The sequence below is a fragment of the Dreissena polymorpha genome, chromosome 3 (genome assembly GCF_020536995.1).
Source record: "Dreissena polymorpha isolate Duluth1 chromosome 3, UMN_Dpol_1.0, whole genome shotgun sequence".
NCBI classification, from domain to species: domain Eukaryota; kingdom Metazoa; phylum Mollusca; class Bivalvia; order Myida; family Dreissenidae; genus Dreissena; species Dreissena polymorpha.
Genome location: NC_068357.1, coordinates 144,932,247 through 144,959,911, shown reverse-complemented (window position 1 = coordinate 144,959,911; position 27,665 = coordinate 144,932,247). Strand labels below are relative to the sequence as shown.

Here is a 27,665-nt window from a genome sequence, read left to right as displayed (position 1 = left end):
TACTGTACCATTATATTATAATTTTTAATAACACACTAATAACTCTAACTTTCTAACCAGCATAACTGATTATATATCTAGTTCTATTAAAAGCTTGCATTGAATATACACAATGTATACAGAATGTGGCAAGGATATATTTATATATGGACAAAAAGATGGTAAGTAAGTAGAACTGCATTGCAGCTAAGTTGCTGTGACAACAACCATGACATTTATTTGCAAGTGCTTTTTTGTAAGCAGAGGCTCTTCTTGCTTAACCCTTTGCATGCTTGGAAATTTGTTGTCTGCTAAAATGTTGTCTGCTGAATTTCTAAAATTACCATTTTCTTTGATTTTTTTCAAAGAATACTATCAGAATAGCAAACAGTTTGGATCCTGATGAGACACCACTTTCTGTGGCGTCTCATCTGGATCCAAACTGTTTGCAAAGGCCTTCAAAATTCGGTTCCAGCACTTAAAGGGTTAAAAAAAAACACTTGCACAAATGAATACAATCCTTCCAAAAAGCTTGTAAGTGGATTGCTTGTTCAAACTTATCATTTCTTTTCCGATTTGTAGGACAGATGTTTGGCTGAACTTTTTCTTGAACTTGAAGTCTCATATTTGACTTCATTATTTACAATGAAAGCATCTTTTTAGTTTACGTTGAAAAAGGGATAATAGAGTCATAGCTTACAAAACATCAGAATGATGTTTCAAGAAAAGAACAAGTCATCGTCTTTAATATTATAAAAATAATTTTCAAGCATGTTTGCATTAAGACTTTAACAATGTTTTGTTTTTAGATTTTAATTATGAGTGATGATAAAAACTGCATGCATAGAACTGAGGGCCTGTTTCACTAAGCTACTTACACCAGCAGAAATCAGCCTTACTCATATAATCTAAATAAATTGAAGGTTCTTCACTTTACTAATAGTTGTGAAAGTCAATATATGTTTTTTTTCCATTAAATATCTTTTGAAAGAAACTGTTTATTTAATTACTTGAGTAGTATCTGCATCATTCACTTTATGTACATGGGGGTGTTGAAAATAATGAACATTATATGATACATGTGGCTACAGTACAGAAGCATACATAATATCTGGTAAATAGAAATACAAGGAACCAATCTTTAAGCCATTTTGAGAATGATATTCAGTTAGAGTTAACATGATATTAATTTATAGTTAACAGGACATAACAGCGTTGATGAAGATCCATTTCACAAAAACTTAAACAAAACTCCAAAATCCAAATACAAAAGACAACAAATAGAACCTACAAATGGTATAGAATTTGATGAAAATACAAGTTTGTGATCCATTTTTCATCATGTTTAATAGCCTTATACTCATTTTCATTTTCTAGGTTCGATAATTAATCTATAATCTAACTTATTTTTTTTATAAAACATGTATTTGTAACTGTTAAACATAACACAAATAATAAATTAACAAGCAAATTCGTTGAATTGATATCCCCCGCCAATATACTTCTGGACACAAAAGGTTTCGGGACTGATGGATAACATCAATGTGCATCATCCTCTTATCCATATATATATATATATATATATATATACTCATACCGAGTTTTAATGAAATCTGTCAAATCACTTTCAAGATATGGCTCCGGACACACAAAAAAAGCATTTTTTCAAGATACAAAGGGCCATAGCTCTGTATTATCCAATGGTGTACAATGCCATTTGGCGTACAATACCCTCTTATCCATATATATACTCATACCAAGTTTCAATGAAATCCGCCAAAGCATTTCGAAGATATCGCGGACACAAAAAAGCATTTTTTAAAGATACAAAGGGCCATAACTCCGTTATTAACAGATGGTATACAATGCCATTTGGCTTGCATCATCCTCTTATCCATATATATATATTCATACCAAGTTTCAATGAAATCCGCCAAAGCACTTCCAAAATATGGCTCCGGACACAAAAGTGCCGGACGGACAGACAGAAAAACGGACGGAAAGACGGACAACGCCAAAACAATATCCCTCCGCCTATCGCTGGGGATAATAAAATATAATAATTTTTGTAAAATGAACAGTTTCCTTACTGCAGTACCCAATCTGTTCTCTAGAGTATAATTATGTACTTAAACCTTGTTATACATTTCAACATCATGTTTATTCTTATAAAATCTTTAATAACCTTATTTTTATTATTGTCACATTTTTTCTATCTTGGCAATGTGTTACATCTTTAGTGCAAATGTTTATCACACAGCAGTAATACATTTACAAAGAAAAGGAAATCAAAGAAGATATGTCTGTTGCTAACAAGGTTCAAGCATTAAGGTCAGGTATGTTACTATTCTTCATGGTTACACTCCACTAAAATTACCCCTTTGTTAGCGCTGGTTTAAGAAGGGGTAAAGTTCCAATTGAGGTGCTACGTCTACAACAAAATAACAGGAAACAAACACATGTACAACAACGATTGTGAATATTGTTAAGTGATTAATATATATAACAAGTACAATATACAATAAACTTTCATGAGAATATTCTGCCCTTTAATTTGTGCTCCATGTTGCTGCATATTTCATTTCTTTGAAACTCCTAAATATTAAATCCTGTGTATAATGACCTGTTATTCATAGGGGAAAAGGTATTGGTTAAGTGTGAGTTGTTTTAAAACTAGTTATAGACATCAAGGTAAAAATATAAAAATTTATTATTTCACTCAACTGGACTTATCACTTATGCCATACATGAAGAAGTAAGGATACTGACATGGCAAGAGTTTGCCACAAAGAGAATTAAACAATATTGTAGGTACACATTTTAGCGGATAATGATACAAAATATAACAAATATTACAAAAACAATGCTTCCACACATACTTTTTTGATTAATAAAATGCCACATACAGATCATTACTGATACATTCATGATATTCAACATTTTTTTGCAATAAATAAAGTATCACAACAGAAGATTGTTAATTTTTTTATGGAAATTCCTGTGTCTGTTAATGTTATAGTAATTACAGTAGATTTTAAAATAATGGAGAATAATTGATTTAATTGCTCAGCCAATGAAATCCCATGCAGCTGTTTAAATATCATGCCCTGTTGTAGCTGTGATAGAAAGTACGTCTAAGTTGCGACAAGTCAAGTCAAATGACAATCACTGAAAGTCTGTGTTGAGATCCTGTCTCTGTGAACTACAAATGTGCAAGTAAAGTTTTGCAAACTCCACAAACGCATTAAAAGGCTACAAAGACTGGTATTCTCTCAAATAGAGCTGTCACAAACGCGCTTATATCCCTGCAATGATTGGTCAGCTTTGTTCAAGGGCGAATAACTGAGGAATGTGTTGATCATTTAGCATGAAAAGTTTCATGAAATTCTACACTTCGTGGAGACATATTTTAAGTTACTCAATAATACTGTAATGGCCAAGTATCATAAAAGTTGGAACAAAAGTGGGACAAAAGTCTCACAGTTCATGAAAACTAAGGGACATTTTGACAGTGTATCATTCTCACTGACATTGTTACCTTTTTTATTTATACCCGGCCAATGTTTCTAAAAAGCACACATAGTACGAATAGGGCTGCAGAAGCATGCAACACAGCCTTCCTCAATGTAGTTTTGTTGTTTTGCGCTGTCACATCCCTGATGATTCCTTGTCGATTGGGGATCATAACGTTTTAATGCCAAAGACTCAACCATCTTGTATCACAAAGCAAACCTTGAATGGATTGTTTCCCATTGGCTAAATATGTAGCCTAAAATTTTCTAAAACCAGTCAGAAAGCAGATACATTTCATAAGTTTAATGTGTACTCTGTACACTAAGAGAAATTTGATTTTCGTCTCCTGATTGTTTTTTAATTTTGGACAATGCAGGAAACAAATTTTGGTATGCTACAACATACATGTACATGCAATTTTAATGCAATATCAGTTAAAATTATGCGGTAAAATCACAATTTTGCAGCAAAAAGGGGAAAATCCTGGTAAGTAATCCTGGACCTCAAGTTATCCATCTAGATCAGAATACTTGGGACAGTCATGGCTATCATAAACCAACAGAGCCTGAGAGGACATAATCACTAGGAGGAGTTGCAATCATTATTGAACCACAGCAAAAAGCAGAAATTTCAGAAATTAGCCTCTACAAACTGCTGAGATGAGCAATTAAGTCTTACATATTTATTTTGTTCCTTAATGATGATCCAGGCAACAGATTACACTCGTTATTAAGCAATATTGACGTTCCTAACAACAAAGCAGTCCATACTAGTTTTACATCAAAGACGTAAACACACATAAAACTTCCGAACCATTTGTACTTCTAATGGTCCAAGCTCATGATAACACCTTTTTACGAAATAAGTGTATACTGGTGAAAACAAAAAAAGTAATCCAACAGTAAAATATTCACTTTTCACAAGAATGGCAAATGAAACAACTGCTTGTTTGAGTTGCTGCTGCCCATATAATATTATATGGTTCATTTTTTTGTATAAAAAATGATTCTCAATGTTCTTCAATAGGAAATGCCAAACAAAAAGTTCAATGGGGGCAATTATTTGCAAGATTATTTACAATATATACATTATCTATCACAACACAATGATGCATAGAAATGTGACAACAGCCAAATTAAGATGTAAATAACAATTTTTATGCAGTCAGTGATTTTTTTTGCTCAAAATTACAGCCAATATTCGGCTGCTTCCCACTCGCAAAATTCTATGTTTTTTCCAAAAAATCTGCCCAAAATTTCCCCAAAAAAAGCTCAATTTCCAAAGAAAGAAGTCTCCTATGACTTCATTATGATTTCTTAACTCTAGATCTCAACTTTAATTTTTAACCATCCTACAAAATATATATCTTTAATGTAGTCCTTTTTGTTGATAAATAATTCCCAAATTTGCCACTTTTAGTGATTAAAAAAAATCCCAATTTGACCAGTCACTCCTTTTCCCAAAATGGCTAGAAAACCCCCTGAACATGCACTTAAAAACAATATTAATTCTGTTACTTATAATCATATTTATAATGCTTAATTTTTCCCAATTTCATGGTTTATGGCGCTATTTTTCCCAATTTCACAGTTTATCGCGCTAATTTTCCCAATTCAAATGGCACAGGCTGTAACAAATAAAAGCAAAAAAAATCACTGACAGGTATTAACAGACAAACTGCGGTTTTCTCCTTATACTAGAACTATATAATTACATCACTCAAGCTGAATTAACAGCACTGTTTACAAATGCCTTAGAAATGTATCCCGACCATGAATCATTAACAGAAATTGTCTAGGAATGATGCCAATGTACATCATCAGCAGAATATTTGAAAGGCAGAGTTGGCTATTGAATAACAATCAGCTCCAGACTTATCTGTTACTGCAAAACTTAACATGAAAAGGTCACTTCATTATTATACTTCTACCATATTTTTCTGCATGATTTTCCGCAATTACCAGTTTTTAATTCATCACCGAACATAAATACAAGCTCAAACAAGGGCTGTTTGTAAAACATGCATGCCCCCCATATGGGCTGTCAGTTGTAGTGGCAGCCATTGTGTGAATACGGTTTTTGTCACTGTGACCTTGACCTTTGACCAAGTGACTTAAAAATAAATAGGGGTCATCTGCCAGTGATGATCAATGTATCTATGAAGTTTCATGATCCTAGGCGTAAGCATTCTTGAATTATCATCAGGAAACCATTTTACTGTTTTGAGTCACTGTGACCTTGACCTTTGACCTAGTGACCTGAAAATCTGTAGGGGTCATCTGCCAGTCATTATCAATCTACCTATGAAGTTTCATGATCCTAGACCTAAGCGTTTATCGCGATCGTGTGGGATAATAGAGGTACAAAGCGTTGTGCGTTCAGGTTCTTCCTTTTACTTCAGATTCAAATATAAACAATGACGTATATAAACAACAACAAAAATGGCGTGACGTCAGGGACGTAATACACATAAGCGCGGCGCGGCAAATAACGTTACGTTACATTCACAACATTCTGGGGGCCGCGAAAAGTGACAATTATTAACAATCAGAGGAGAATATGTATCATTACTTATGATATCCTGAATCATTCGTTAAAATCTTAAGATTGCAGTAACACTAATTTGACCACAAGTATACACGTTGATTTGAAATGAATATCAAATGTTTATCACTCAATTTCTGAATAACAATTTCTTAACAACAATTTAATAAGTGTCTCTCGTATTTCAATTACATGTACACTCAACTGTCTATTTCGGTATTTCAATCACAATTGCGCGTTAACCTTTAATACTTAATTGTTCTCTATTCAACATCACTGACTGTCTCTAATGGTTAGAGTTTGCACGTTGTACGTTTTGGGAATAAATCGCCGCTCTGTTCCATTTCTGCTAAGTTCTTCTTGTACGACTTGGTAGTTGAATAGCTTATTAAGGTGATTGGAAGCAGCAATATATGTCGTAGCATTGTCTAAAACCATCACCGTGGGCAACGACTTTCGGCTGGCAAATCTCCGGAACGCTTGAAGGAACGAGTCGGTTGATAGGTCAGGTGGGGGTGGGGTAGGCGGAGGTTCGTCTGACATGTAAGAGCAGGACTGAAAGCCAGGGCTAATTGTCGCGTCGTACACATTACCAACTGGCTGACTTCCGGACGACGTCTGTCTTTGAGCACGTGGATGCTGTGGGCTGTTGTCGATGAAGTTATCTGCACAACCGGGAGAAAATGGAGTAGGATTTTTAAAATAACTTTGAGGGTGACCTGAATAAGGAAATTGACGATTAGAACCTACCGATGTTTGCCTTTGATACGGAGACTCAGTCCTATTTCCGTTCGTATATTGCACATGCGACATTGGCTGACTGTAACTACCACCATCGTTATAATCTTCTCTTTGGTTGTAGCTGTTGTCATTTCGTATATCAATTTGAGTTGGTGAATTCAACTGTAACTGAATACCAGATGTCGACTTATAAGGGTACTCATTCTGTTGTGATTGTTGCCCAGACATTGGCGGAGTTTGTTCCAACTGACGCATGTCATATGCACTACTTTCTTGGCCGTTATTATATCCACTAGATACATTATTAAGTGCTTGGTACCCAGTTCCGATACGATAATCTGGAAGTGTAGAGTATTTATCACGTTTCTCCAGAGGGGTCGAAAACTGACCGGACCCGATGGGCGTGGGTGACATAGAGGCGCTTTTTTCCGGGACCTTTCTTGATTGTGAGTTGCAGGATGTTTGTGGCCCCGCAGACCACCTCCTGGGCCTCGTTGTGGCTGATGTTCGTGGCGTTCACGTTTCCTATCTTCAGAACAACATCGCCGGGAGCCAGGCTGTAAGAGTTCGCCGCCACACTTCCTGGCGTCACAGTTCTGTCGGGAAAGAAAGAAGAAGCGTCTGGGTTCAAACCATTGCTGTTGCGCTGCTGATTACTTAAATTTCTCTGGTCATCTCGTGGTAGATCGGTAGCATGCGGGGCTACTCTCTTCTCCTGTTGATCTCGGAAAGCTTGTAAGCGACACAGCTGGATATCCAGTTCCGCTGAATACGTGTCTGTTTGAAAGATTTCTTCCTCCAATCCCTCTATCTCCGTCTGTGAAAGTATTTTCTCATTCAGTGTCTCTAGAATCGTGACTTTCGCTTCAATAGTGTTGAGAATAGCGTGAAAATCGGTCAATGAATCGTTCTCCTTAGATTGTTCGATTTTCTCCAAATATTTCTCAATGAAACGGCGGTGACCCTCTCTCTGTATCTGTATTCTCTGTAGATTCATTTTTTTGTAACGGCACCAATATCGCGATCGTGTGGGATAATAGAGGTACAAAGCGTTGTGCGTTCAGGTTCTTCCTTTTACTTCAGATTCAAATATAAACAATGACGTATATAAACAACAACAAAAATGGCGTGACGTCAGGGACGTAATACACATAAGCGCGGCGCGGCAAATAACGTTACGTTACATTCACAACAGCGTTCTTGAGTTATCATCCGGAAACCATTTTACTATTTCGAGTCACTGTGACCTTGACCTTTGACCTGGTGACCTGAAAATCAATAGGGGTCATCTGCCAGTCATGATCAATCTACCTATGAAGTTTCATGATCCTAAGCCTAAGCGTTCTTGAGTTATCATCCAGAAACCATTTTACTATTTCGAGTCACTGTGACCTTGGCCTTTAACCTAGTGACCTGAAAATCTGTAGGGGTCATCTGCCAGTCATGATCAATCTACCTATGAAGTTTCATGATCCTAGGCCTAGGCGTTCTTGAGTTATCATCCGGAAACCATTTTACTATTTTGAGTCACTGTGACCTTGACCTCTGACCTCGTGATCTAAAAATCAATAGGGGTCATCTGCCAGTCATGATCAATCTACCTATGAAGTTTCATGATCCTAGACCTAAGCGTTCTTGAGTTATCATCTGGAAACCATTTTACTATTTCGAGTCACTGTGACCTTGACCTTTGACCTGGTGACCTGAAAATCAATAGGGGTCATCTGCCAGTCATGATCAATCTACCTATGAAGTTTCATGATCCTAGGCAAAAGCGTTCTTGAGTTATCATCCGGAAACCATTTTACTATTTCGAGTCACTGTGACCTTGACCTTTGACCTAGTGACTTGAAAATCAATAGGGGTCATCTGCCTGTCATGATCAATCTACCTACGAAGTTTCATGATCCTAGGCCTAAGCGTTCTTGAGCTATCATCCGGAAACCATCTGGTGGACGGACGGACCAACGGACCGACATAAGCAAAACAATATACCCCCTCTTCTTCGAAGGGGGGCATAAATATAAGCTTACAGCTATCTGTTCACAGATGGATGCACTTTCAGAATGTTTGCTACAAAGTAGTGAAATAATGTTACTGTATCTCTGAACAAGATACAAAACTGTGTTGTATAAATATATTAGTTAATTTCGGTGTAGGATTGAATTTGATTTCATATGTGGTTACAGATTAATAATATAGTAATGAGTGGCCTACCCAAAGTTAAAAGTATACCTTTTAACCAGGGATCGACAAATTGTTTTTCAGCAACTTGCCCTGCAGGGCAAGTAGCTAAGAATTCCACTTGCCCTGCTGAAATATGTACTTGACCTGCAATTCATTGAAAAAAATCAGTAACTAATATGTTTTATTGTGATTTTTTTTGGTTATAAAATAGAACTGTAAGTGTTAACTCATGAACTTCAATAAAGTCAATTAACTGTTTTAACACACTTTTAACTCTTTTTTTTTCATTTAGCGCAGTGTGCAATAATCAACATCCGGTAAATTTTTTATCGTCGATTAAACGCCCTTTTGTTTGGGAAAAATGTTTTAAAACTAAAATTTTAATCTTTTCGGCCAGAAATGCCACTCGCCCTGCAGGACGAGCGCTGCCGGAATATTCACTCGTCCGGAGCCGATTTCTACTCGTAATTGCGAGCGGGCGAGTGGATTTGTCGATCCCTGTTTTAACTCTTTCCCACTTGGAAGCAAAGTGAAAATGGCCATGTACAAATGGCATAAAACCAGAACAGCCTGTGAGTAACTCGCAGTTTGTTCAGGTTTTGTGCTGTTTGCTGCTCACCAATAAAACCATTGGAAATAAAGCCTTCAAACTAGAATTTAGTAAGAAAGGTCTTGAATTCAATATTACTTTCCAAGGAACTACAAATGCATGAAAATACGTATCTAAGTGGTAAAAGGTTAATAACCAGGAGTGAAATAAATATTCTGTATTCCATAACATTCTACATTCCATTGAAAAGCATAAAAGACCTATAATCATCAATATGGATGGATGAAATATTGCTATGGAAATGTGGAAGTCTGCAGTTATGACCAGAGGGATTATTATGGTCACAGATCAATAAGCTGTATGTGTCAGACTAATCGACATTCATGTATGAAACTGATGAAAAATTCCAGACCAAACAGCTGATACAGCACTATTACCAGCTCCGAAGCCAAGAAAAATTTATAACATATGGAATGCATCCAGTATGATGGTAAAAATACAAAGCAAATGGCAACAAAATGATGAGTAAGTCTACTTCAGTATCTCAACACTCCATGACATCACTAATTGTACTTATTAAATCAACGAAACAAGTAAACAAAACTACAGCTTACAGGTATCTGTTTTAAATTAAAGCCTAGACAATTATCAAGAGGAACATTTTTTATGTATTTAGTTTACATTCACAAACTCATGAATGATAGCATACAACACCTAAAAGCACAGGAAAAAATAAATACCAAGTCTAACAGGTGCTGCATATGTTGTCAATTTACAACCTAGCAATATAATAATTCCAATTTCCTCATACACCAACATGCCATTCCCTGCTTCAATACCAAGGTACAGTATTATTAATATTTAAACACAACATCCAAAACACACTCACATAGGAGACTTAGAAGCTGGCTTTGGAGGCATCTTTTTGCTGCACAACAAACTTCACAAAATTTTAATGTAAAATTTAACACCAATATCCCTTGTGCTCTTAATATGCTGTTATCTCACCAATTAATTCAAAGTTTGTGTACTACACAAGCTCACTGAAAACTACTTTTTTACACAGCTGCTCTCCACTTGTACTGCAGTAACAGCATGAAAAGTAGGTTTTACACGCTTATATAACAACTATAGTCTGTCTAGCTGTAGTTGCTATTAATCTGTTGCCATTAGCAGTGTCCATCCAATGATGCTATATATCACAAAACCAATAATAGAATTGGTCAAACAATGTGTTGTATTCCAATAAAAATGCCTCAGGTGAATTATACATGTATGTTGTGTAAAAACAACTGACTTGCTATAGCAACGCCTAGACAGCACTACTGTACATATAATAATTACTGTGTGGAAAATGGATGAATAAATAATGAAAAACTTATCAAACCAGTTTATCATCCAACCGGTCAGGCATGTCCAGGATATCCTCAGGGCATGTGAATCACCTCCACATTCTTAGTTACTATGTCGTAAGTAATTTACCAATTAGCAACGTAAATTACAAAGTAGAATCACTTGTAATTTACAGTATGGCGTTATTTTGCTATTCAAAAGTTGTTGTTTTTTTAATTCTTGGAAAATATCTTACTGATTGTCTTTCTTAAATATTATTTGCACTAAACATTAGAATGCAATCTTTTTACACAACTCAAGTAAGGATGGAATGTTATTTAACATTTGATATTTTTCAATATGCATTTATCAGCAGTTTTCAGTACTTGGAACAAATGTATGTACAATACACATTATAGCCCTCATGAGTAAAAGCAACTTAAATACCTGTACTACAAGTTAATATACCAGACAATGTAAAGTCGCTTGCATGATTATAGATTTACATATAATTTTGCAGTTAATATAAATTTCAGGTGACTGATGACTAATGGTGTATACATTATGAACAATATATTTCAATAGGTTTAACCTGGCCCACATTCATCTTTGCACATCATTGGACTGTTTGGAGGTAAAAAATGAGGACATGAAAACTTATTTTCTGTCAGGAATGCATGACACTAGTTTAAGTCCATGATTCAGGGAGGTCCAGTAAACCAAAGATTCCTGGTTTAAAAACAGCTTCAGTTTTCATGAATATTTTTCAAGCTTGCTTCAATATCAACTTGTGTTGAGTGATTAAGGTGATACATACATATGGCTAAAGGGGTGTGCTTACACTGACTTCTTCACATTATAATGTCACAGTGACCTTGACCTTTGACCTAGTGACCCAAAATAGGTGTGGCGTGTAGAACTCATCAAGGTGCATCTATATATTAAGTTTCAAAGTTGTAGGTGGAAGCACTATGATTTTAGAGGCAAAGTTAAAATTTTATATTAGAGGTCACAGTGACCTTGACCTTTGACCTAGTGACCCAAAAATGGGTGTGGTGTGTAGAAGTCATCAAGGTGCATGTACATATGAAGTTTCAAAGTTGTAGGTGGAAGCACTATGATGTTAGAGGCAAAGTTAAAGTTTTATATTAGAGGTCACAGTGACCTTGACCTTTGACCTAGTGACCCAAAAAATGGGTGTGGCGTGTAGAACTCATCAAGGTGCATGTACATATGAAGTTTCAAAGTTGTAGGTGGAAGCACTGTGATGTAAGAGGCAAAGTGAAAGATTTATATTAGAGGTCACAGTGACCTTGACCTTTGACCTAGTGACCCAAAAATGGGTGTGGCGTGTAGAAGTCATTAAGGTGCATGTACATATGAAGTTTCAAAGTTGTAGGTGGAAGCAATATGATGTTAGAGGCAAAGTTAAAGTTTTAAACAGCCGAGCTAATAAAAAAACAACTTATTTGGGTGCATCTGAAAACTACACAAAAAAAATCCATCCTCACAAGTTTTTCTGGACTCATTTTAATTGTGTAAATAAACATTGTCAAACAATTTAAAATGGTTCCTTCTGATTCCTTTTAAAACGTGAATTAAAAAATATTAAAACGTGGCATGCTTCTAACAGAAACAATGGAATACATAATTAACCCTTGGGTGGCCATTTGAAAGTCTCAGGACGCCTTTACTTAGTGCTGGCAACCCAAGCAGGCAATGACACCCATGAAATATTCATCATATTGTAGCTGTTACCAACAAACAAGCCTCAGTCCAATCAATTAGAGAGGCACAGAGGGGCTTGACTATGATGAAATGCCATTAACATGGCTGCTTCACAGAGGAAATACTTATATTACTACGTCCATGTCCAAAATTGTATTGCATAAACATTATACAATATTAAAGCACAATAAACAAGACTATTGCCAAGCAATATATGTCTGTTACCGGCTCCACCATTGTCAGAAATAAAATTTAAAAAAAATGGTTTTTTTTGTTGCCATAGCAACCAGAATTTTTGACGTAGGAACAAAATTAAATGACGTGCATAATGTCCATATTGTCATCTATCCATGTTTAACGTTTCATGAAAAAATATCAAGAACTTTTAAAGTTATCGCAGGATCCAGACAAGAGTTCCGCGGTCGGAGATGACCGCATTGAAGCCGGATTTTTGATTTAAATGACAGGAAAGTACCTTTCGTGTTTTTGTCAATGCAATACTTAAATTACTGAAATATTGTTCAAAGGTCAAAATGAAATGTAAGTACTTTTCAAGGCATGAGCAAACCTTGTGTTATGTTTTGAATGCATGCATATACATGAACAACAATAACATTTAAGGTCACAAATATGAACTTGAATTGACAATTAGGAAAGTTTGATCTCAATCTTTTTATTAGCAAATTAGTAACATATTGTTTGAAGTTTCCATCAATTTCATTATCAAATGTACTGGCCAATCTTTATTTCAAGTTTGAAGACTCTAGGTACAAGCATACCAAAGTTATAACATGAAATAAGAACTTTAACATTTTTACATTCAAGGTCACAGTGACCTTGACCTTCAAATGAATGACCTTGAAATGTCCAGTGGTTACTTACTAGTTCTGGCCAACCTTCATGTCAAGTTTCAAGACTCTAGGTCCAAGCATACCAAAGTTATAACAACTTTAACATTTTTACATTCAAGGTCACAGTGACCTTGACCTTCAAATGAATGACCTTGAAATGTCCAGTGGTTACTTACTAGTTCTGGCCAACCTTCATGTCAAGTTTCAAGACTCTAGGTCCAAGCATACCAAAGTTATAACAACTTTAACATTTTTATATTGAAGGTCACAGTGACCTTCACCTTCAAATGAATGACCTTGAAATGACCAGTGGTCATCTGTTAATCCTGGCCAACCTTCATGTCAAGTTTGAAGACTCTAGGTCCAAGCATACCAAAGTTATACCATGAAATAAGAACTTTAACATTTTTACATTCAAGGTCACAGTGACCTTGACCTTCAAATGAATGACCTTGAAATGACCAGTGGTTACTAACTAGTTATGGCCAACCTTCATGTCAAGTTTCAAGACTCTAGGTCCAAGCATACCAAAGTTATAACAACTTTAACATTTTTTATATTGAAGGTCACAGTGACCTTGACCTTCAAATGAATGACCTTGAAATGACCAGTGGTCATCTGTTAATCCTGGCCAACCTTCATGTCAAGTTTGAAGACTCTAGGTCCAAGCATACCAAAGTTATACCATGAAATAAGAACTTTAACATTTTCGAGCACGCCGCCACCCCGCCCGCCCGCCCGCCCCCCCGCCCGCCCGACAACATCAATCTATAAGCCGAGATTTTTTCGAAAAAAATCCGGCTAAAAAGAGTGACAGACTCACAGACTGAGGGACTGACGGACACACAGAGCGCAAACCATAAGTCCCCTCCAGTGAAACCGGTAGGGGAAAATAATAGAGGAAATATTTACAATAAAACCAAATTGACAACAGTTAGGATGTCCTGATCATTAATAATAAACTGATGTTGTGTGACGGAGTGCTACAATTTTTTGGTTATGTAAACTTAACATTCAAATAGAAATGTAGTGGATGTATGCAAGAAGCAATTCATTGTGTATGTTAATGCATCAGAAGAACTTGTTTTTTCTTTCTGTCAACAAAATAATTAATATCAAATTAATGCACTATATGGCTAAAATGGTCTCCAAAACAATGAATCGATGACTACAACAAATAATGAACAACTTCTTAATACCGCTGATAAATAACTATACACACAAAGGTAACTGGAACAAGTTCAGTCTATACTATTAATGTAAGAAATTACAACCAAAAACTCCAGCTGCATTAATAACCCATAATGTGGCTCAAACAGCATATGCTTTCATATATACAGCTAAATGTACTTGTTTGATATGAAAGACGTTGTTAGGAGCATGGGATTTCATTGGTCAATAGTTGATTGAATGATTATTGAATCATGTTTAAAACTTAAGTAAATGATGTATTATTAATTTCACTGAGATTTTTTTTTTATACACATACTTTCACAACACGGTGAGACAATGAAGACTTCTTTAGTGAATCTTACAGACAATGATTGAAACACGGTGATATGTAGCCTTACTCGGAATCCATTTTTAACTGCTCTTCATAAAAGTAGAAACATTTGAACATGGATATAAAGATAGAAAGAACTGCTTTCACGCAATTTACATGCAATTACAAAATGAAAAGCTAGTTATGTTGAAAATGTACAGTTCCAATAAGCAGTTTATAGTGGTTCATCAAGGAAATACACTTATTATTTCAATATATGCAAAGAGTATTTATTAGAAAACTGTCATGCTAACAACACGACCGTTTTCTTAATTTGTTAATGATAAACATGCAGCAAAGTCTATCATTGAGGCATATATTGACAATTAACATAATGAATGCACCCATAATGCACCACTATAGAATAAGACGTGTTTTATGAAGATTAAGTGGGCAATTATAATGTTAAATGACATTGGGAACCTAATTTACTAAATTATGGGAGCTTATATGAAATTTATAAATCTGGTGTTACTATAATGCTATAAGAATAATACAGAGATTGAGAAGTAGTTCATTTTTATGGCATCTTCAAAAATTATACAAAAATGAATATTCAGCAGAAAAGCATAGCTTTTCACATAAATTCACGGATTCAAGGGAAATAACCTTTGCTTTCCTATGAAATATGGCTTACATCATTAATCACCATTAATTCAGAAATTATAAATGTAAACAATGAAGATACCAATTTGAAACATACACTGATAGGAAATGACAACTAAACCAAAACAATGTCACTACACTTGAAAGTAATAACACTTGTAGAGACAAACTTGTTATATTTTTCAGCATATTAGACACCAATATTTAAATACTGAAATAAAATAAACATGCCTATAATTAATTCTAGAAATACAAAAAAAGAATATATTACAAATATTTTGTCAACCATGCATAGCAATGGAGCATAATGCATATGGTATGTTGAACATGTACAATAATATGAGCAGAGTTCTAGAAATCTGGGCCAAATGAATGTGTGGAAGATGTTGTCCCATATTACCCAAGGCTAATTGGCACAGGCTAATCAAGGAGAACACTTTCTGCTTATACCAGATTTTCGGTTAGAGCTGATTTCCTTTCAACGAAAAATGCCATAAAAGCAGAAAACATCATCCCCAATGAGACTGAGCCGACTGCAAAGGCTAATTTGGGACAACACTTTACGCACATGCATTAAGCCCAGTTTTTCCAAAACGCGACTCACATGATGATTATACACAAGATATGTACATACTTGGCGTGGTTAAGCTGAGCACTGCTTGGTCGAGGGGTCTTGCCTGCCGATGCTCGTGTTTCTACAAACAGGCGATACAATTAAGCTTTACATTATGCAAACACTATTGCCTTAGTTTGTTCACAAATCACACAGCCTTATGACTTATGATATGAACAGTTCAAAAGTGATAAACATTTTGTTTTATATTATGGAATTTCAAATGTATCTCTTGACAAAATGAACATGTGTTTCATAAGAAGTAATTATTCAGTGTAAGCAAAGAATGCATCAACAGTCAATTTAATATATGTTTGTAAACATGGAAGACATGATAGCCCAAGGTTGCTCACCAAAGAAAATTTGACAAATAACTGGACCTAGAAACCAGTCATCTTTGCCAAATCAACATTATGAAACAACAAGAACAACTTTTGGAAGCAATATTTGGCAAAGACCCATCCAGGGAATGCCCTTCAAAATGAGGTCAGGCCTAAACAATGAAATAGTTTATTTTTGGTGACATACCTAAACAAGAGGGCCAAGATGGCCCTAGTTCCCTCACCTGAGAGGAGTCGGTTCATTCAATCTTTACCAAATGTCAAACTTGACCTAGATATTGTCCAGACAAACATCCTGGTCAAGTTTCATCATTATTTCATCTGTGAGTCATGATCAATATACCTATGAAGTTTCATGATCCTAGGCGTAAGCATTCTTGACTTATCATCCAGAAACCATTTTTCCAAGTTGAGTCACCATGACCTTGACGGCCATTGTGTGAATACGTTATTTGGCACTGTGACCTTGACCTTTGACCTAGTGACCTGATAATCAATAGGGGTCATCTGCGAGTCATGATCAATATACCTATGAAGTTTCATGAACCTAGGCATAAGCGTTCTTGAGTTATCATCCAGAAACCATTTTACTATTTCAGGTCATTTGGCACCAAGTCATTTGGTGCGCCATGACTCTTCAAGAAAATCCCCCATTCATTAACAAATATATATAATTTGTTATATTGTTTAATTGTTTTAAAACTTTCCCGCACAGATAGTAAAATCCCGACTCGAACGACTTGCCAATACATCCGTTTCAACCCAACTCTATTACTGTATACTTACTACTTTTTAAGATTCTATTTATTACCCTATAATCCCGTTTATTCCGTTTTTATAAATCATTTTCTGGTAAATACTTACGATAAAAGCTCTCAATTATTTCTTTAAGACAAACCTTGCCATTTTTCTATAGTATCAAATAAATTTTAAGTGACTATTTATAGCTTTGATGAAATATTGCCTATGAACATGCGTCAATCTCCTGACATGTTGTGTGCTTCTTAAAACGCTCAATACACGCAAGCTTTATATGCAAATGACGCAACGTTGTACATGCAGCATAATTTTCATGCTCTTTTTAATTGAGAAAAAGATTCGACACAAAATAAATTTGCACTGCTAATTTGAAGCAATAATATTTTAACCTTGCGGTAACATTTACATTCGGAAGTGTTTTTCGGATTAAAAACGCGTTTACATCGACTTACGGGAATGGGTTTCGGATTACAAATTTAATTATTCCCATTTGAGATTTTAACAAATATTAACAGTTGCGTTATGAATTCAACGATAATTTGTTTAAACACTTTACAAGTCAAATAAATGTTTTGACGGAATTATGCATGAAATTCACGTTGTCCACGAGGATTACGGCCGGTTGCCATCATCAGTCTTCTAAGTATCGATTATCAGACAAAACATTTACAAGTGTGTGTAATTAATTCAACGAAAATTTGTTAAAGCGCATTACGTGTCGAATAAATGTCAGAAAAACTAGGTGAATCAGTTCTATAAATGGACATGATGAAATATACATGTACTGGAATTAAATTGTTATCATATAATTGTAACCGGGAGTTATTTGCACAACTTACTTGCTATAAGTAATTAATTGTTTACCACTTGCAATTAATTTTTCGTATTAATTATGAGTAATAGGTTACACTTGTTTACAGTAAAAAGGTGTGATGATGATGCCCGAAAACGTCTTCAATGTACTGTACTGTACTACGTACCGGTTTTATATTACGTAAATGGTACAACTTCTTGCTAATCAAGCTGCGATAAACTCTTACTTTGTGCCGATGTCAATAAAAAATAATGGTCGATAGTTAACCCCGCCCTCATAAGCATTCGCGTAACCGATTGGACGATGAACATCAACAGTTTGACGACTGGAAAATTACCTGATACATCCTTGTCAGCCTTTAAATGACTGTGTAATGTGGCTAGAATAATCGATATGCGCGTCATGCTATTCTCTTATCAGTGGATTATCCATTACCCCATGTGGTGTTTATGGCGATTACTTGTGAAAGAAGGTACCGAGTGCTCTTTCAAAACAGCGAAAATTGATACACTGATAGAGAAACATTGAGGTTTTTTTACAATCTCCACTTTCTTTTACTGAAAAATACACTGATCGGAAAATTTCAAGCGCCCCGGGGACTCTGATTTCGAAATTCAAGCGCCCCAGCGAGGGATCATTAAATGGCCTGTGGAAAGCCCTGCACATGCAAACAGCGAGACACTTGATAGAGAGATGTTACATCTGGTGACGTCACAACACCAACTACGTCACATTTTACAACGAAATCATACGGGATGATGATGATTTAAGACTTGTCTGATAAATATTGTGAAAATTGTCGAAATTTGATGACTGTCGGAATTACACAACATTGCACTACCTATTTTTGTGTCAATTAATTAAAAAAAAAATTATAACATGACTTAAATTCATCATCGATAAAAAATAATGTGTAGATTTGTACATCTCTTTTTGTTGGAAAACAGAACATTTTATTGCAATAGCTCCATCAAAACTTAAGTGATTGAGCAGAAATTGTTAAGCAACATTGACCATGACATTGACAAAATTACAATCCCAAGTGACGTTTCCATAAAAGCTAGGTTATTCTAAGTTTCATCAAAAATTGTGAAAGCAACCTAATATCATTTGACCCAAACCAGCCGTTTAATGCACCCATATGCCAAAACAAGGATTTCCATCTTGGTAAAACAGGATTAACAAGGGACAAAATTGTCACAAAACCAGATTTTCAATTAGAAAAAAAGTCTGATAAAGGGAAACAACTCAAACTGAACCGATTGTTATAATTAACCCCCTTAATTGTTTCAAAACAAATCTATTTTTAGTCGTGGCGACCTTGACCTTGGAGATATTGACATAATTCTTTTGTGCGACACACTGTCTAATGATGGTGAACAAATGTGCCAAATGATTTTAAAATCTCACAATGAATGACATAGTAATGGCCCAACCAAGCTCATTTATGGCCATTTTTGACCTTTGAACTCAAAGTGTGACCTTGACCTTGGAGATATCGACGTAATTCTTTCGCGGGACACACCGTCTAATAATGGTGAACAAATGTGCTAAATGATTTTAAAATCTGACAATGAACGACAAAGTTATGGCCCGGACAAGCTTGTTCCGCCAGCCAGCCCGCCGACATTCGCCAATCTAATAACCAGTTTTTTCCTTTGGAAAACCTGGTTAAAAATCAAGACAGGATGCATCTTAAATACTACACAATACCCTCTGTGGAGCCCCATTTCTTCATAGTTGAGGCAGAGGCCCCTCTAGGGGTCTGTCTGGGGGATGCTGGGGTTCTAGCAGTGAAGCTTGCACTCTCCAGAATGATCTGTGACTTTGGCCTCTCTATCCCACCCATAGTGCGCCGCCCAGAGGACTTGGGGATTGGACGGGATGGAAGAATGTTTGTGGAAGCTGACAATGACAAATTTTTGTGTTGAATTTATTCAAATATTTTTATTTTACATTTATCACCACTTAGGAAAAAGTGCATAATGTCTTTAAACTTTTAGATCAAATTTATAACTGAAATCAATTTTGCACTACTTTCGAAAGTGAAATGTCTTAGTTCTTTTTTTAAGAGATTTTTCCATGAACTTTATTCATGTATATTTACAACAAATGTATGCATTTAAAGGTAATCTACTTCCTGATTTAACAAGAGGAACAGTGCTCACTGTCTTCTGGTCTATTCTGAATAATTGATTAAATAGGATTCTAGTAACATATTCTATTATAATTAATATTATATAGAAATAATAGCATAAACAGAAAGAAATCAACTAACAATAACACAAGCAGCTAAATACTAAAGCAGTAGCAACTGGTTAAACAAGAATTTACATGTCCAAGCCTTGGACATGAAAAGCATCAAAAAATTAAATCATATTAAGAGGCTGAACAAATTGTTTAATTTCTTTGTGAGCAATTCTTTCAATCAGACTTAAAATCTGGTTAATTACAGCAAGTCAACAACGACCACAAGTTGCATACATGGAGGTTTTGCGGTTTCTAGATGGGAGAGCCTGCGTGTGACATCTGCAAGCGTCCCCTTGAGGCAGACGATCTCATTCTCGTGGTCGCGCACTCTCTTCTCTAGGGAGGACACACGCTCCGACAGCTCCTGCTGATCCTGACTTAACAAGCCATCTGTAAAGAAACATGCCAAGGGAACATTACAATAATTGTGGTATATACTTTGGTACATTCCAATTATTTGTCTACTATCACTCAACACACCACCTTAGCTTATAAAATAAAACCAAAGTTTGTTAAGATGATATTAAATTTTAGTTTATTTACAATACATTTCGCTGCGTAAGCAATGTTCAAAGGGCAAATAACTCAGGAAGGGTCAATGAGCATGAAACAAGTGTCTTGTATCTGCACCTCACGATGTTGCTGTTGATTGAGACATGTAAAAGGAGATCGCTCGACAAATTTAAAACATTTTCTGTTTACTGACCAATGAAGAAACCTACAAACAGGAGGGAGACAGGGTAACAAGCTATACAAAATGTTTTGTCTGCATTTCAAGGTGAAAAGACATCATATTTGTACTACTTATAACTACACAAGTGTTCTCCATAAAAAATTTAGTAGCCAGTTATATTTTCATAGTAGCCAGTGACTAACAACTTAAACAGGCAATTAGGCTGTTTTGAATTGATATTTTTAGGAAAAAAAAACGGCAACAAGATTGTGTGAAATCACATACTGGTGAAATCACCAATTGCCAGTGTTTCCAGAGAGCACTGTACACCTTATTGCAGACACTAAATATATAACAATATACCTTTTTACCATGGCTGGTTTGCTTATCAATGTATTTTAAGACAGACACTAGGTCATTCTTGGCGTGAGTACAACACATGAAATAATTACCACACACTTAAAGAACATTTGTGGCACACATGACAATGGGTTTAAAGGCACTATCAGCATGACAGACCACTGATCTGATAGGGCAAGGTTTGACATACCTATGTGACAAGGGTGCACTGGGTTCAAAATGAGGAAGGCCTTCCAGATATCTTATTTGCAAATATTGAGGCATTGTTCACATGAACTATGTGTAAAATGCCGATTTGAGATTGTAAAATTATGGATAAATATGTTACAAATAAAAAAATACATCAGAATACTGTTCCTAATTTTTTCATTATTCAATATTGTCACAATGTTTGAGAGTATTACACATAGTTTCGTTATATATTATTCATATGCACCAGTGTATGTGGTGCTATTGTACATATGTTAAAATATTCTTACTTACTATTCTGTTTTGGTGACTTATAGGCCCATCGGGTTGGGTGCAAAGCATATTTGTATATATATTAATTTGATGTTTTGTTATATTGCACATGTCACAATAATAAACAACTTTCTTCTTACTTAGTTTCAATAATTTCTTTTGAAAGTATGGTTTATTCAATATGCATATTTTTTATAAAATGCTTGTGAGAATGGAAGTTACTGAAAGAACTAACCTCCCTAGAATATAACATCCCCTGCTTCGTATCAATCAATTTATAGTCTATATTAATTATATATATTAATAACAAGAGATGTGTTTGTCAGAAACACAATGCCCCCTATTGCGCCGCTTTGAAACCATATATTTGACCTTTGACATTGAAGGATGACTTTGACCTTTCTCCACTCAAAATGTGCAGCTCCGTGAGATACACATGCATGCCAAATATCAAGTTGCTATCTTCAATATTGAAAAAGTTATGACCAAGGTTAAAGTTTTGGGACAGAATTGCGCTGCTTTGAAGCCATATAATTGACCTTTGACCTTGACGGATGACCTTGACCTTTCACCACTCAAAATGTGCTGCTCCATGCGATACACATGCATGCCAAATATTAAGTAGCTATCTTCAATATTGCAAAAGTTATTGCAATATTGCAAAAGTTTAACCAAGTTAAAAGTTTGGAGACAGAATGATCCGGGGGCATACAAATATTAAGAAACACTAAATATATAAACAAGAATGCAAACTTGTCACAAAATATACGCCTACAAAGGTCTATTGGTCCCATTCTTTTGCAAACAACGTTTAAATTTGTGATACAAATGATAGCAACAAAAATCATTAATGGATACAAAAAAAAGACAAATGGCACAGTCGTTAAACCAGATTTTCAGCGCTTAAAACATTAATCTTCTAGTCTGTACATTTTCAAGATAGGTCAGGGAGTAGGCTTAATACAGAAACAATTTCAGCATTATATCCCCATTTGATCTTGAGCTTAGTTAATTGAGCAGAAACTTGAGTAGAAACAGTTTTCTATTTTTAACAAAAATGACATTGACCTACGTCAAACTGGCCCAAAATGCAACCCCAAGCTCAGTCTACATGACAGCAACCTGCTCACACAATTTCAAAGCAGTGCCTCCATCCAAACTCAAGTATTTCAGTATAAACTTTTTTTTTAGCATCCATAACATGACCATTACCTGACTGACACCAAATGCACTCACAAGCTAGGTCTAAATACAAACTACCTATCATGCTATTTCCATAGAACAATGACCCCTTTCAAACTTAGTTATAGGTGAAAACTGTTGTTCTAGTTTAAGCTTAACTGATCTTACCTTAACAACCTGACCATGCAAGATACCAACACAAACAATTTGAATGCAATACCTCTATCCTTTAAACTGTATTTATGGAGCAAAAAGAGTTTTTCTATTTTAGTAACAGTGACCTTGACCTGACCAGCCCATAATACCATCCAACATTAGGTCTTCATTCAAGTTTGCTTAATTCAAAGAGTCCTAAAGATTGGTTAACCCTTCACCACTTATTATGTATTTTTACGCATTTGTAGTCACCATAAAGTTTAATTTAATAAAAGACCTTTCTTATTAGATTCAAGTTTTAAAGGCTATATTTCTGACCCTAAGATAATGATGAGCAGCAAACAGCATAAAACCTGCTTTGCACATAGCCATTTTCACTTTGCTTCTGAGAGGGAAAGGGTTAATATCAGCCTAAGTTATGGACTAAAAACAAGCACTAGAGAGCAGACAACATTAATTAATGGCACATTTTGGATCAGTCTATGACCATGATTCAGAGATTTGTCAGGCAATACGGCTGGTTATAAAACTTAGTAGATATTTTATGCCCACAAAAATTACCATCAAGTTTCTTGATGGATTGATTTAAAATATCACAGTTAGTGAGCGGAGAAGGTAAATTATGCTTTTTTTTTCAATAATTCAAGGGTCTTAATTCAGAAATGATTTACGCTATCTGACTGGTTATCAAACTTTGCCTACTAGTATTATGCTTATAAACATTCTTACCAAGTTTCATGATGATATGATTTTAACTGTTGTCGAGCAGACATTGTGTTTCCTGGATATCGCCTACACACCTAACATCTGCCATGGGTGTTACCATAATTATTTTAAAATGTGCATATACAAAATATACTATGTCTTTATAATAATGTTATACTGCACCAATTGACAACCATCTACTTACTTCCTTAACTTTCCTAAAGTAAACAACAGTTTGATCGAAAAAATAAATTTATAATTTACTTATAAAATTGGTATAACATTAAGTCTTATCGAAACCAAATTATAACAATGATGACCTAGGCATCATTTAAATAATATTATTTACAATGTTCATGAAGAACAAGGTCATTTATCTTTTTATTCTGCTCTAAATCATTTTTTAACATCATCTAGCCCAGAGCAGTTGAAATACAACTAGAGCTTTGTCACAGACGTGACGTATACCCCATCGTGCCGCATTGACACAGACTATTTTGCATGCTGTCTTCACAAAACAAGAGAATCTAATTTATGGCGATTTTTTAAGAATTATTATTCCATTATCATTTATGGCCATTTTTTACCTTTGAACTCAAAGTGTGACCTTGACCTTGGAGATATTGACATAATTCTTTTGTGCGACACACTGTCCAATAATGGTGAACAAATGATTTTAAAATGTCACAAAAAAGTTATGGCCCGGACAAGCTCATTTATGGTCATTTTTTACCTTTGAACTCAGTGTGACCTTGACCTTGGAGATATCGACGTAATTCTTTCGCGCAACATACTGTCCAGTGATGGTGAACAAATGCAAAATGATTTTAAAATCTCACAATGAACGACATAGATATGGCCCGGACAAGGTCATGTTCTGCCTTTTTTTACCTTTGAACTCAAAGTGTGACCTTGACCTTGGAGATATCAACATAATTCTTTCGGGCAACACACCGTCCAAAAATGGTGAACAAATGTGCCAAATGATTTTAAATTCTCACAATGAACGACATAGTTATTGCCTAGACAAGCTCATGTATGGCCATTTTTTACCTTTGAACTCGAAGTGTGACCTTGACCTTGGAGATATCGACGTAATTCTTTTGCATGACACACCGTCCAATTATGGTGAACAAATGTGCTAAATGGTTTTTAAATCTCACAATAAATGACAAAGTTATGGCTCGGACAAGCTCATTTATGGCCATTTTTGACCTTTGAACTCAAAGTATGACCTTGACCTTTGAGATATTGACGTAATTCTTTCGCGCGACACACCGTCCAATGATGGTGAACAAATGTGCCAAATGATTTTAAAATCTCACAATGAACAACATAGTTATTGCCCGGACAAGATTTCGGGACAGACTGACAGACAGACCGACCGACTGACAGACAGACCGACAAAGTGACCCCTATATAGACCCCATAACCAATGGTAATGGGGGTATAACAAGAGCTGTCAGAGGACAGCGCGCTCGACTATTCGAGTGCTTGACAGTATAACGTAAGCCATCATGGGGAAATTGTTCATATTCAATAATTTATTAGACGATGTTTCAAAAATAAAAAAGGAAAAAAAAATTAAAAAAAATTTGGGGGGGGGGGGGTTGAGAGGGATGTGGTCATTTATTAGACGATGTTTCAAAAATAAAAAAAAAGGGGGAAAAAAAAAATTGGGGGGGGGGGGGGGGTAGGGGGGGGAGGAGTGAGAGGGGGGCATAATGTGGGGTGGGGTAATTTATTAGATGATGTTAAAAAATGGGGGGGGGGGGAGGTTGGTTGGGGGGGGAGGTTGGGGGGGGGAGGTTGGGGGGGGGGAGGGGGGGTGAGAGCAGGCTTTTTTCGGCTCCATTGTGGGAATACGCCACACTGGAATTTTGGGAATTTTGCGTCGTGAAAACTACCATTTTGGGAAAAAAAATATTCGCAAAATTGGCTCAATTGGGAAAAATTATCGCATGTAAACAGTGTTTCTTATATTTCAAAGAAGCCGTTAACTGGTAAATAACGACTATTTTGATAACTTATTATTAAAATTGTACAAAGTATTATGAACATGTGAGATAAGTGCAAGTTTTTATGTCCCCCACTATAGTAGTGGGGACATATTGTTTTTGCCCTGTCTGTTGGTTTGTCTGTTGGTTGGTTTGCGCCAACTTTAACATTTTGCAATAACTTTTGCTATATTGAATATAGCAACTTGATATTTGGCATGCATGTGTATCTCATGGAGCTGCACATTTTGAGTGGTGAAAGGTCAAGGTCATCCTTCAAGGTCAGAGGTCAAATATATGTAGCCAAAATCGCTCATTTTATGAATACTTTTGCAATATTGAAGATTGCAACTTGATATTTGGCATGCATGTGTATCTCATGGAGCTGCACATTTTGAGTGGTGATAGTTCAAGGTCAAGGTAATCCTTCAAGGTCAGAAGTCAATTATATGTGGCCCGAATCACTTATTTTATGAATACTTTTGCAATCTTGAAGATAGCAACTTGATATTGGGCATGCATGTGTATCTCATGGAGCTGCACATTTTGAGTGGTGAAAGGTCATGGTCAAGGTCATCCTTCAAGGTCAGAGGTCAAATATATGTGGCCCAAATCGCTTATTTTATGAATACTTTTGCAATATTGAAGATAGCAACTTGATATTTGGCAAGCATGTGTATCTCATGGAGCTGCACATTTTGAGTGGTGAAAGGTCAAGGTCGAGGTCATCCTTCAAGGTCAAATATATGGGTCAAAGTTGCTCATGTAACGTCACTTCTGCAATATTGAAGCTAGCAATTTTATATTTGAAATGCATGTGTATCTCATGGAGCTGCACATTTTGAGTGGTGAAGGGTCAAGGTCAAGGTCAACCTTCAAGGTCAAACATCATATAGGGGGACATTGTGTTTCACAAACGCATCTTGTTTAATCTGAATTTTGGGAAAAGGCCTGGCCTTTTTTGAGGTGAAAAAAATCGTGCGAAGCGCCGGATTTTGAGGAAAATAAGGAAAGTCTTAAATAATCAATAACATATTTTACAGTTTTAAAAACAAATTCAAGGCAACAGATAATTTAATTATGCAACACTTTCTATTTTCTACACCGGATCAGGTTAACTTATATATTTTAAGGTAAAAAAAAAAAAATATATATTTTTATTTTTTTTGAATTGGGAATTTTTTTTTTCAATTGGGAAAAAAACAACCAGATTTGCATTGGGAATGGGGCCGAATTTCGGACCCGTGGCATAGGGCGGAAAAAGCCTGGAGAGGGGGGTATAATGTGGGGTGTGGTAATTTATTAGATGTTTAAAAAAAAAAATTGGGGTGGGGGGAGGCTGGGGGGGGAAAAGGGATTCTGGGTAGGGGCCTGGGGTATTGTTTGGGTGGAATCCATTGTGGTATTCAGGAAAGTGTTGTTTTGTCAAAGTAATAATAAAATGTGATCATAAATAAAGAAGCTATGGCAATTTAAGCAAAATGTTCAATTATCTAAGTGTAAAAAGGGCCATAATTATGTCAAAATGCTTGATACAGTGGTCTGCTCTTGTTTATAGGTTGGGGTCATGTTGGTAAACAATTATGCAAAATATAAAAGCAATATGTCAAAGGATATAGAAAATATTTGGGGTAGTACACAAAGTTCAACATAGATTGATCAATAATATGCATATTCTAAGTATAAAAGGGGAAATAATTCTGTCAAAATACTTGATACAGTTGTATGCTCTTGTTTATAGGTTGGGTCATGATGGTAAACAAGTATGCAAAATATGAA

At 35.6% G+C, this 27,665-nt stretch overlaps 1 protein-coding gene across 7 annotated transcripts in view; it reads right to left on the bottom strand.

Moving 5' to 3' along the window:
* The window catches only part of LOC127871827 (echinoderm microtubule-associated protein-like 2), an 83,260-nt gene that overhangs the window by 31,845 nt on the left and 23,750 nt on the right, over positions 1-27,665 (bottom strand). For 5 of the 7 annotated variants that reach the window (XM_052415055.1, XM_052415054.1, XM_052415052.1 and 2 more), the window contains 4 exons: positions 20,586-20,741; positions 19,815-20,006; positions 16,209-16,269; positions 2,357-2,410 (listed from right to left, as the gene is read on the bottom strand). In XM_052415055.1, coding sequence (XP_052271015.1) covers positions 2,357-2,410; positions 16,209-16,269; positions 19,815-20,006; positions 20,586-20,741 — 463 coding nt within the window. Of the gene's footprint in view, positions 1-2,356; positions 2,411-10,403; positions 10,729-16,208; positions 16,270-19,814; positions 20,007-20,585; positions 20,742-27,665 lie in introns of those variants that run through there. The other 2 variants (XM_052415057.1, XM_052415059.1) reach the window with 2 other exon arrangements.